The sequence below is a fragment of the Aythya marila genome (assembly GCF_965140915.1).
Source record: "Aythya marila genome assembly, chromosome: 11".
NCBI lineage: Eukaryota > Metazoa > Chordata > Aves > Anseriformes > Anatidae > Aythya > Aythya marila.
In genome coordinates, this window is record NC_139052.1 from 18,282,806 (window position 1) to 18,295,492 (window position 12,687).

The following is a 12,687-nucleotide window of genomic DNA, read 5'->3' on the forward strand; positions in this document are numbered from 1 at the left end:
CAGTTGAAAGCCAAGATTAAAAGAGTAAGTAATGTCTCTAACTTTGCTGATTTGTTTTGCCAGAGGCCTTCCTCCATGGAGGCACCCATAACCTTAGTCAACCTTGCAACTCTTGTCCTTTTCTTTAATGGTAGCAAGCCATCCAGTGGCTGGTGATTTAATATATTAAAGTAAAAAGCATTAATGAAAAAGGTAAAGATGTCAAGATATGATAAAATGATTGGCTCCTTGAGATGACTCTTTTCTGCTTTTGGTTTGGTTTGGTTTGTTTTGCTTTTGTGTGTGCTTTTTATGTTTATTTTTAATTTTTTTAAGGTGGATGAGTGGATTACTTTGGTATCCAGTCTGTAGAATTAGTTTCAAGTCTTATTAGGTATGCTTTGGAATCCACCACATTGTAGCAAACTCATGAAGTTCCAGTACTCAGACCTACTAGTCCGTGACTTACATACAAATAGCTGTAATACCCTAAGAAGTAGCACAGGTTCATTAACTCTTCTGCTGCATCTTGTTTGCATAAAAGTCTCTGCAAGTCTGGCAACAGCGTTGATACCACCGCATGTCTTGGCACAGGTTCTTCTCCCGGATCACCCTGCAGTACACTGTCCACTGGTCGCCTGTGCACTTGTACGTGAGAGCAGCTTTGGACAAGAAAAGAAAGGCAAAACTAGCAGATTAGCTAGACAGCAGCATTGCAGGGGTGATCAAAATCCCTGCATACGAAAGAAGAAATCTCAATCTGTCAACACTGGAGACTGGATAATGTTCTTTCTACTGAGATCGCAGGCAATGGATAGAGAGCTCTCAGAAGTGCTTGTTGCAACATTGAAGTTTTTGCAGAGGAGCAAAAGCAAACCTCGTTTGATGGATATAAAGATAAACTGATAGGAGGGAAAAATAGTAATTCTTAGTGTAATAAAATACAGACGGCCAACAATTAGCTACTGGGAGGGAGGCTGGATGTCAGAAACCCACTCAGATTGACAGAATGTTTGTGCAGGGGGAAAGTAGTCTGAAGACACCATTGCTGAATCTGTTGTCACTATCATTAAAGTGTCACAAGTGGTTTTATAAGTAAGCGACAAGAGTAAAAACTGCATGTGATAAAAGTGCATAAATACAGTGAATGCAGTCAAGTTAATACTACTTGATTTATAAACTGCATGTAGCAGTCTTATGAATGCAGTGATAATTGGAAAATCTTCTAAATAAATCTTGTTGCCTTTGAGGTTGGGAAAAAGGGACTAATTAGAGAACATCCGAAGGTGCTGACCCTGCAGCATCTCAAGTCCCCCATTCCTCATCTCTGCCAGATGAAACCAGGAAAGGCCATTATTATCCTGCATTTAGCTGTGAGTCTCAGTGCCAAGCACCAGAAACCCACGACAGTAGATCTGGTAGGAATGCGTATCACTGAAGTGTCTTTTAACTGGACAAGTACTAAAAGTTCAATAGGATCTGACGTAATGAAGTTGTACTTCTGAGAAAAAAGAAACATGCAAACAATTTTTTTAAAATTGTGAGAAAAAAAATGGACTCTCTTAAATGCAGAGAGGATAGGGCTACTTCTAAGTCTGCCAGCAGCGAAGGGGATCTTTGAGGGCATTAGATCCTTCCCCTCAGTTAGCTATGGTTCCAGCCAGGCAGTTTTCAGGAACATGATGTAGCTGACTAAGACATCTCGCAAGAATGTCTGAGATACACTGTAAGAATCTTTACATAATAGAAGGGCACTGAGCCACAAATAAGGTAGGACTCCAATATGTTAGAGGTCCAAGATCCCTTATAGGTTTTGAAGACAGAAGCATGCCTTAGAAGCAACATGGTTCAGGTGCCATGGGGGCAGAATAAATCCCCTCTAAATGTGTCTTCACTGAGGGACACTGGACACGAGAAATGAAAGCCAGGCGAGGTGAACTCCAGTCTTAGATATTTCTGACAATGTTACCCGGGATGAAAAACATTCTGGAGTGGGGACAAGGCAGCCTAAGTTTTGTAGTCTACTGCATTTTTTCTAGATAATTTTTTCTGTGAGGTTTCTATGGCAAAACCCAGAAATTAAAAATAATGCAATGGAACCTGCTTGTATATAGGAAGAGTAAAACGTTCAATGATATATCTTTCTGCTAATATCAAATATCATTGTTTCTGGCCCTGGTGATTCCAAGCCTGGTTTAGAAACAAAAGCATCCCAAACTACTTGCAGATTACTTTCAGCAGGGACTTGAGCCTCCTCAGTCTTCTAAACACGTGAGCTTTTTATTGCTTTGTCCTAAAATGTGAATTAGGATGGATTTCTTGTCTCATCAGTGGCTTATTTCTCAAATGCAATGTTTTCCCTCCACTATGCTCACAGTGCTAAAATATCTGGGAAGTACTCTCAGATGTTTTTAAACAGAAGAGCTTAAAAGCGCCTCAGTATGACTGCATTTGCAAGAATAAAATTTCCCATACTCTCTAAAAAAACAGATGTTAAACTGTTGGAAAACAAATTTCAGTTCAGATGCCTCAAGTCCAGTCCTAGTTTAAGTATTATTTAACCTCAGAAAGTGTGATTAGAAATGGTTCTCTATTACTTTGCAACTTTGCCTTGTCATGTGTGCTAGAGGCGTCTCAGGCCACAAGAGGCTGTGGAGTGGAAGCTGCTCTGCCTGGTGAGACCTTAGCAGTGTTGTTTACAACCCAGCTTCTTGTCCTGAAAGCAAAGGGAAGCGTGGATGAGGCTGTGTCAGAGAAACTGATGGCTTAGTTTAGCTTCATTTTACTGGTGATGATGTGTGAAATGTAAAGAAATCAAATCGGTTCTTGGAGCTGTGGCTGAACGGCTGAAATCTGAGGAAAAAAAATATCCCCTTATAAACTACACAAGTATGACATGGGAAATTATGGATTCCCCCTATTCTGTATTAACAGAAGCATTCTTAACTGGAGCTGTTCCTTAAACACAGAGTTGAGGTGTTCCTGGGAACAGAGGGCCTGTCACCGCACACTCAGCTCGGCCAGGTACACAGGGGATGTGGGCAGGCTGAGGGGAAGAACAGTGGCAGAAAATCGGAGTTCACAGAAGGAGGCTGGATGCTTTCATGCCTCCCAGGGTAAATTAATTCATCAAGCCACATTCTTGTGGCAACAAATGAAAAGGGGAAAAAAAACAACAAAGCCAGCCATGCTCTGCTGGTCCAGGTCACGTACTTTCCTTGGGGCACAGCTGAGTAACGCACCACACTTCACATCCACCCCAGAGCAAGCAGGGGGAGAGCAGTCTGGGACTGAGAAAGGTAAGGCTGCCACCTCCCTCAGCTCTCTGATCGATCAATGCCCCTGCTTGTCTGCTCCTGCTGGTCCCTCGGGTCTAGCCACTGCTGAGCTCTGCAGCTTGGGCAAAGCCTGAGAGAGGCATTAATTAATTAATGGGTAAGAGGGGACCTAGCCACACTAGTCGAGGGTCTGTCTGGGTGGCCCTCTCCAAAATTCTGGCCCCAGGTAATCCTCTGAAGCCCCATTTTTCCTTTTTATTACTATTTTTAACACCAGGCATGGTGGGACCCTGAGCTTTTTGTCTGGTCCTTCACCCCAACACCCCTCACTCACCGAGTCTGGGCGAGGTAATTGTGTTGACATTGATCTTCTCATTGCAGACCTCCTGGTGGCACTGCCTGTAGGCCGCTGGCTTGGACAGGACGGGACACTCGCTGCCGTGGCGCCCGGTGACTTTGTGCATGCACTGCACCACACGCGACTGGAGGCCCTTCCCACAGGTGGAGGAGCACTGGAGGAGAGAAGGGACTGAGACACGGCCGAAGCAGAGTAGCTTCAAAATCACATATACATGTACACCATAAAAATAAGTGCCAGAACTGGAGTGTGCAGCGGGCTGGCAGCTAAGTACGGTGCTGAGGACTCAACACAGAGTGAACCTGTCTGCCAGGGACTCTTCATACAGCTGCTGCATTTGTCCAGGATGATTTTGCAGCTCCAGGAGTGCTGCGTGCAGAAGAACAGCTAAGGGAGCTGTTGTCTTTCTGTCTGGACTCATTTCACCATGAGTCCACTGACACTGACTGTCCCTCCGGATACATGAGGCTCAAGAAGGCAGAAAAGCAATTCCCTCTACTAGCCACAAAGACACAGAGCTGGAAAATGTCTCCTGCCTAATACTGCACAAGCAGCTTTCACCTCCCTCTCCACGAGGGACCCAGCGGAGCTGGTTGCCTTGGTTTTAAAACCTTCCCCAAGACTTGGACAGTTTAACAAGGCTTCTTCCCCAGACAAGACGACCACTGCCAGGTACTGATATGGGATAAAACCAAGGATTACAGCAGAGGCAGGCAGCTCCTACAGCATGCCCAGCCCTCTAGAGAAGCTCCGTTCCAGTACACAGGAGAACACATCAGGTATTCAAGTACTCACTCATCCATCCCCGCTAACCGTCTGGCACTTGCCTGTCCTCCTGGGAGCAATTGCAACTTGTACTCCATGAGTTTTGGCTTCTATTAGTCAAGAGGCCCAGGCTGTTTATATGCTCTCTTTGTTGTCATACAATTGGAGTCCCTACCTCTCCCTCCCTCTTCCTCTGGCCCAGTCACTTGTGATTTACAATGTCCTACTTGCACGCAGTTCAATTTTAATAAAACAAACGCAGTGAACACAGTGAGGTGCACCAGCTGGAGTTAATAAAAGAACCTTGTATTTAAAATAAAGAAACAATGGGTTGCAGGACTTTGGTAAGATTCCTATTTCTGCTAGAGCCACACACAAGCAAATGATGGGGAAGAGGAGGTAGGGGAAAAGTCAGGAAATCTAATTAGGATGGTGTCAGAATGATCATGTTTTCTGTCCTCTGCTGTTTCTGAACAAGGTCAGTGCAGTAAATGCCATCACCTCTGAGCAGTGTTTTTTAAAAATGACATGGTGGATATCTAAGAGGTTCAAAAGAAAAGCAACATCGGGGCTGGACTGAAGTTCAAGTATGAACGATGCGTACGCAGTGTGGATGATTTTAAGACTAACACCCAGGGACAGAAGAACACATGGATGCCTGTAGTCCTGCACCTCTCCCACCTATCCCTTTCTTCTACAAGTATCACAAGAAATCCCTGCTGCTTCTCAAAGACCATCTGATACAAGAGGCATGGCTTTGTTCTGGGCTGGAGCACAGGGAGCTTCTCCTTCCTGCGTGCACCACTGCAAGGCCTGACGCAAAACGGGCTCAGATGAACAGAATGGCAAAATAGAGCCAGTGGAGTCCTGCTTCAGACAGCTCAGTGCAGAAATACATTGATATGATTAATTTCTGGGTAGGAGGTACTGTAGGATCAGTGAAGTCCATTGACAAAAGTAAGACAGACTCCACCTAATTTTCATCTTTGATCACTCACATTGATGACCATTTATTAAACAGTTTTCCTGTATTTGCTTTACTCACCAAATTTTTATTTGCTTTTCTCGAGAGAAAATGTGTCCACCTGCTCTTTGTTCCTGTTCTGTCCCCAAATGCCATTTCTCCAGGACTGAACGTCTCCATTCTGAACAAACTCTGGCTCAGATCCCTTCTGGACTTTGCCACTACGCCACTCTGGTGCACAACTTACCTCCGTTTCCAGCTATCCTTCCCCTCCAAGACCTTACTATTGTATTCTGAAGGTAGCAGTCATGCTAAATTAAAAGTTTATATGTGTTTTCAAACTTCTTTTTTTATTTAATAAATGGTTGTTGCTTTTTTTTTTTTCCCTTCACATACTTCTTATTTGAAGTTTAGTGTCAACACATGAGTTTACAGCAGATTTTTTTGGGCTTATATGTTCAGATGTTGAATTTACACGACAATTTGGTGACTGCCTACTCATACCTCAGCAATTGTTACGGTGTTTAGGACGATGAGGAATGAGCCCTTCCCTTGTATGCCCTACTGTGAGATATTCCAAACTGCAGTCATTGAAGTCCCGTATGTAACCCCCTTCATAACGTGTGCTTCTGGGACGAGATAGAGGCATTGCATTAGTCGTGGGGTGCTGTTCCCCAGCACTGTGCATCCTCAGTGATTTCTACCAGTCTGGAAGACAGTCACAGCCACTACTTTTAGGTTTAAAATTAATAATTTTTATCCTGATTAAATGCAACTATTAGTCCCTTCCACCTCACTGGTCAAACTCCACCTCTTATCCTCAGGATTACAACGGCACTTGTAGTCTCCAGAGTGCTTTACTGGTCTTCTCACAAAACTTTCTGCAAGGGGAGTGAATTGCACATCCATTTTACATACAGAATAGCTCTTATCACATAGGCATAAAATAACCATGGGGCTCCCTCACAGTAATTTAGCGAGTCTGAGACCTTGTCTCTGGCTTTTAGGTGCTCCCTGTGTTTAAAAATGCTCTAACCCCCCACCAAAGAAAAAAAAAAAAAGAAAAAAAGGGAGAGAAAGAAACATTTTTCTCATAAGGTGAATAAAGTTTTCAGATACTGATATACAAATGCTCACCTACCTTTGACTGTGTTCCTGTCTCTGCATTTGTTAACCAGCAAGGAGGGCAAGCACTGAAACTTTTTCCACAGACACTGCCAACTCCAATCCTTAGACAAATAACAGCAGAGTTTTTGCCCGAAGCAGTTTTATTCCTTCTCCTGGGAGACTGGGATCATCACCTATGCTATGCAATTAGTTTTTCACAGCCAGGAAGACGGATTTTAACATCTTTCTTGAACTCTTTTGGGCTTGGCAGCTAAAGGAAGGTTGGACATCTGGCTTATTTTAAGATGAAATTTTCAACTCTGTACTTGGATAGTCTCTTTCCTAGGAATTTCAATAGGAAATAGGAATAGATACAAAATACATACAAAGGGGGAATTGTTACTCATGCTGCACGATGAAGAGAGGACATCATTAAAAGAGGCATAAAAATCAAACTCCAACTGAACAGCAAATTCCCATAAATACCTTTCCTCCTACTCTGGACAGCTAAATGCATCCCTTCGGTCTCTCTTTTCCCAAATATTTATGGAACAATTAAGTACATCCATGGAAAAATTTTCAGGGTTGGATTCACTCTGTGCCCTCTGACACAGGACCCTCAAGCTTGGACACTGGCATAAGGAGCTTGAGTCGGGAAAGCTGCTGCAGCCTTTCTGCAAACAGGGTAACTTTGAGGCGGTCAGCAGCTGCCAGCAAGAGCACATCACTTGTGGGAGAATGTGGGCTGGTACTGAAAGCACCCCTGCAGCTCAGCACCTCATCCATCCTCAGCCGGTTCAGTTCCACTCTGCAGGAGGCTGGGAGGCTCCAGTGCTTCACGGTGAAACTGCCCCAGTCGTGTTTAAAATGCTGTTGGTGGACACTGACTTGGGTTGTTATACTGCTATTAACAAAAATGTTCTGAAAATCAGAAAAGCTTTTATAAGCATTGATGTCGCTCACAAAATACGCACACGTTTTGATGCCGCAATGGAGGGAGGTGATCTGTGATCAGGTCTGGAACCACGTGCAGCGTGGCGTGGGTCTCTGCCTGCCTCCTGGGCTGCTGGGCAAGCGCTGAGAGAAAATCTGCAAGCATCTTGCCTGCCCTGGAAAACCAGGGACTCGAGGAAATGGTTGAACAGCGACACTGGTGTCAAACAAAGAAGCGTTTTCTTCCCATCCACCAGGCATTGCCAGCAATATCGCTATCAGAAAAATGCATATGCAAAATTCACATAGTTTAGCCACAACACACTGAGCTGACAATAGAGCCACTGTAAACGAGAAATCGACCCACAAGCAAAAATCAAAGGCTTGTTCAACGCTGTAAGAAAGAGGGGGTTAATGACCAGTTACGAAAAATGAACCTAATGAGCCCTTTTAACTCCCAGTTTAAGCACTACTTGAGAAGGCAAAAGGAATACAAAAATGCCTCCATTCACATTCCTTGGCAGTAACATGCAAGCCAGTGGGGATATCCAGAAGGAAATAAACTCACAAATTATCAAGGCAGCAGCTGCATTCATCAGCTTAAAGAAGATTTATTCACAGAAAAACTCCAACCTTAAGACCAAGCTATGATTTTTCAGCTGGAATGCTATTTCCACCTTAGGATACTGGTATGAAAACCCGAAATCTACCAAAGGTGAGGACAGATGTCTAATTGCTTTGAAAGCAAATGCCTCAGGAGAATAATAGGTATTAAAACAGAATGAATTTACAGTAAGTGCTGAGATCTGTCAGGGAGTTCATCAACTCCTGATGTACAAAAGATACCTGGAGACAGAGAGAGGAGTAAGAATGAATTAAGCCAGGGCAGGCCTGCCTTTGGGCAGCTGCAGGAATGTGTAAGAGGGAACAGTCCAAACAATCCCCGTGTTGAAGCTCAATGGGGACAGAAAAAAGTAGATTTACCATGGCAGAGGACAGGCTGTGATGTGTTTGGGACTGAATGGAATAACGAAGCATTGCTTGTGCCTTAGCTGAGGGCTGCTGACCTGACAGGGATGCACTCAGGCCACACGTCACCTTTAGAACTCTCACGTCTGTAACCTCTAAGAGATGTTTCTCTTCTGTAAGCGACTTGCTTCTTCCAGCAGAAGGTCAGAGCATCCCTTCAGCCAATCCTGAATGCACTACAATATAAGGCTGATCTGTTGTGGGGAGAGATAGCTCAAGATAACAGTCATAACTGAGCTGAAGGCAAGATTTTTTTTCTCTATTCATCAGTCTGCAGGCATCTGAAGTTTACAGATACTAGTTTGTCCCCAATTTGCTGAAGGTTGCTGAAGCCAAGGATAACACTATGGCTAAAGCTTCAATATTTGGAGATACAGTCATGCTTTACTGACTTCAGAGTTCAAGTATTTCAAGGCGTTAGGATAGGGCAGAGTTTTTCCCCTGGGGGTCTTTATTTCTTGCCTCTATGAAAGTCAGAAAGAAAGCAAGACAAGTTCCTATTAATAACATTCTAACCCAGCATCTGAGATGAATGACAAACGTCCTGGAATTTCTCTGTTCCTGAGACTTTAATGGCATACATGTGTGCGCTCTGAGAGTCAGTGCTCTACACACCTTACCATCAGGCTTTTTATGAGTATCACTAATTTAAACTCTGGAGTTTTAGCCGAAAAGCAGCATGCAATACACTTTCATAAACACCAGTTCAGCTTTCACTATGGCATCACGCTAAAGAAAAAGATTTCTGTCTTTTTGCTGATAACATCTAATTAGCCCAAAGCAAACTGTAAACTGTTTTTCAAGCTTCCCTATTCTTTTCTTTCCTTTCCTTTTTTTTTTTTTTTTTCTTCTTTTTAAACCCCAGATCTGTAAAGAGAACATATCTGGTCTTGCTTACAACAATCTTTCATTTGGAAACTTTTGTGAAATGACTGATTTGTTTAACTTAACCAAGAAAAAATGCATACCCTTCTGACTCAGAATGGGAAGAAACAATAAATTATAGCAGAAAATGCTCATGGCTGATGTGACAGTATCTTAGAAGGAGAAGAGAGAAGCAATCTTTGCAAACTGCCTACAGCTGTGCTTTCAAACTGCATGACCCTAAGGAACAAGACCTGACCAGCATGTCTCACTGCTTAATTAAGCTTGACTTTGCTATTCTGAAAAGTTCCATTGTGCACAGAGAGTTCAGAGATTAAGAGCTGAATGCATGAATATTCTGGGTATTGACAGTGCCCCTAAGTACTTGTGCAACGCAGCCCAGGTGGATGCTAATGAGGAAATGGCATTTAATCCATCACAGCAATCGGACAGAATTCACGTCACAGAATCACAGTTTATCCAGAGTTGGAAGGGACCCACAAGGATCATTGCGGCCAACTCCTGGCTCCACAAAGGACTACCTAAAAACTGGATTTCAAGAATGAGTGCGAGTAATAACAGCAGAGATATGAAATGATAGAGTATTGCCTACAGGGTGCCAAATTGTAGCTTGTGTGCAGTGTTTTGATCCATGGCAGGTACGAGCAGAAATCCTCCGTAGCTTACTCCATCCATAAAACTTTGTGAAAATGATGCTGATAAACAACTTATGTAAAAAAAAATAATTAAGCTAACTTCAAGCTAGATAGTAATGGAAAACTATAACTATGTAACCGTGGAATCACAGAATTCAACTCAGGCTGACTGCTGAAGGATTTACACTACTTCTACAACGTATGTACTCACGCCAATGCTGAACCATGTTTTTATGGGCTGCATGACCTACAGTCCCACACTGACTGCTGTCACAGATGGAATTCTGAAAGAGTGTCTTGGGAACTGGGGCTCCACTGAACACATTTTAGTTACTCATCACTTAATGATCAATGGTACCTGAATGAAATTTATTTAAAAAAAAAGTAATTAAAGACCCCATTGGGATTATTTTATTTCAGCAAGAGGCTGTTCATCTCCATCATATCAGTTCTGCCTGAGTGTTCTCTGGACAGGGAGCTACTCAGCTCTGAAACAGACGATGAATGCTGCGTTTCATCACTTTGCAAAGTCAACCCAGGGATCACCAGCAGGTTGGTAATAATTGCTCTTTAAAGATATTTTTGCAAGTTGTCACCTTAATGCCTCAGTGGTCATTATAAATCTCACCAGGCTTTTGGAAAGGCTGCAAAATTGCAGCGGTCCCTACTAGTGATACATACTGTGGTTGTAAGGATTCAAAGGACAAAAGCCTCTCCAGTTGAGTAGTACAAACATTAAATAGTGAATTACCCACTTTTCATCTTTTTAAAGACGTCATCCTAAACACTGTAACATCTCAGAGTAATTCAGAGAAAATGAATGCCAATATTTGAACAGGCTTGTCCTGCGTGCTTTCTTCTTTTTCACATGAAAAGGAGTGAAATAGTCGCGATGGCATTCCATTTCAAATCCACTGATCTTGGTGGGAGGCTTTAATTCTCCATCAAAAAAATGCACTTAATGAATGAGGCTTTTAAATAAAAAATATCAAAAAGGGAAAGTTATTCTTCCAATTAATAGGATCACTGGAGGCTGTATTGGAACATGAGACAATAACAGTGTAACAGAATGTGCTCCACTTCAAACAAAACACTGATGAATACGGCCTTTTTGCAGCGCTCCCCTTTCCTAAGGAACCATCAAAATGATTTCTGCAATGGATGTTCCCAGAAACTCCAGCAGAGATGAGCTGTGCCAACTGTTGTGCAAACAAGAAACAGCCGTGGCCTCAAAGGCACGATCAAGGCTTGGTTCTCCCTTCACTTTCCATGCCTAGGCTTGTGTCTGTATTAACCAGGCATTAACCAGGGCTGACAGTTACCACAAGGTTTAGAGAGAGCTTCAAACTTGTTTTAGTGCTGATATGGACTAGGACTTAGAGGTGTAAATGCATTAAGCGATGGTCCCATGGCCATCCAGAGGCCTGCAGGTAAGCTGAACTTGTTTTAGCTGTCGTTTCTTTCCTCCAGTGTGTATTTGCACTGCAGGTATGAAAACTATTTCTTAGTTTGTCCACAATAAAGCAGTACAGGTGGTAAAAGAGGCTGTGATTTGCACATCAGTGATTGCTGGCCAGAGGAAAAAAACAACTCAGGGGACAAGAACGAGCAGTGCAACGTAGAGCTGTCCACTGGGGCAGTAGGTAGGTTGAGGACACACTGATGATCTGGCTCCTGGCCATGCCTATGACCACAGATGTGGAAAGTTAAAATACAGAAGCCTGCTGGGTCCTCTCCTCTCATATCATCTGTGTCACTCCCTGGAGAAAACTGATTTGCACCAGTTGGACCTGTGGATAATTTTCCAACATCAGTTTCTAGCTGTGGTGCTGAATGCACATCAGCAGCCATAAATCAGAAAGCTGTTTGCTAAGCCAACGCAAGGAAGAGGCAGGAAAAGGTCTGTAAGCTGCAGCGTGCGACTGCAGTTTGAAGCCACCATCCCTCCTGCAGAGTTTTCTCTCAATGCAACAAGAAAAGTTATTTTCTCCAAGGTGAAAGGAGATGACCTTTATGAAGAATTAACAAGTTGTCCATGGTTTATCATAAACAGATGGCGGGTCAAGCCATGAATTTGTAATGAGTGTTAGAACAAAGGACAGTTTGCTGCTATGTTTGCAACAGTTTTGAATACACCTCTCCAACCACAGCTGTCCTTGATTTGCTCTTCTTATCATGTAATGTGAGTTAAACGTTAAAAGTGAGGCATATAGAGGATTTTTGTTGATGTTCCCAAACATTTGGAGCTTGGAAAACATGCCTTCCTGGCACTGGAAGATTGTAGAGTATTTTGAAAAAAGCAGGCTTCTCTGTGTGCTGTAAGGTTTGGGGTTTTATCTCTCTGAGAGCGCAACCTCCTGCCTTCCTGCCAAAACAATTAATTTGCAATTACAAAAGCCTTGTTACCACCCACCGTGATGAATGACTGCTGATCCTCAGTATGAAACACCTCAATGTCTGGCACAAAACCAGTATTTTTCTTATAGGAAATTACTTTTTTTTTTTTTTATCCCTATTGTTAATATTCTCCTGGGATGAGAACCCCCAGCCAGTATTTCACAGGCTCAACAAAACACCGTAAAGAAATTGGCAACTACTGATGTGCAGGGAGGGCAGGTGGCTATAAGGAATTTTTCAGGTGTGTTTTATCATTATTGACATGATTTGGCAACAAGAATATTGTTTAACATCACACTTTGCCAAGCTGATCATTCCTAAAGCTTTGCAGATTCTGGAGTGTACAATCTCTGAATT

At 43.0% G+C, this 12,687-nt stretch overlaps 1 protein-coding gene across 1 annotated transcript in view; it reads right to left on the reverse strand.

Moving 5' to 3' along the window:
* Positions 1 to 279: 279 nt before the first annotated feature.
* The window catches only part of ADAMTS17 (ADAM metallopeptidase with thrombospondin type 1 motif 17), a 168,475-nt gene continuing 156,067 nt past the window's right edge, over positions 280 to 12,687 (reverse strand). The window contains exons 22-23 of the mRNA XM_082769551.1: positions 3,592 to 3,769; positions 280 to 641 (exon numbers count right to left, since the gene is read on the reverse strand). Coding sequence (XP_082625677.1) covers positions 490 to 641; positions 3,592 to 3,769 — 330 coding nt within the window. The 3' untranslated portion in view covers positions 280 to 489. The remainder of the gene's footprint in view (positions 642 to 3,591; positions 3,770 to 12,687) is intronic.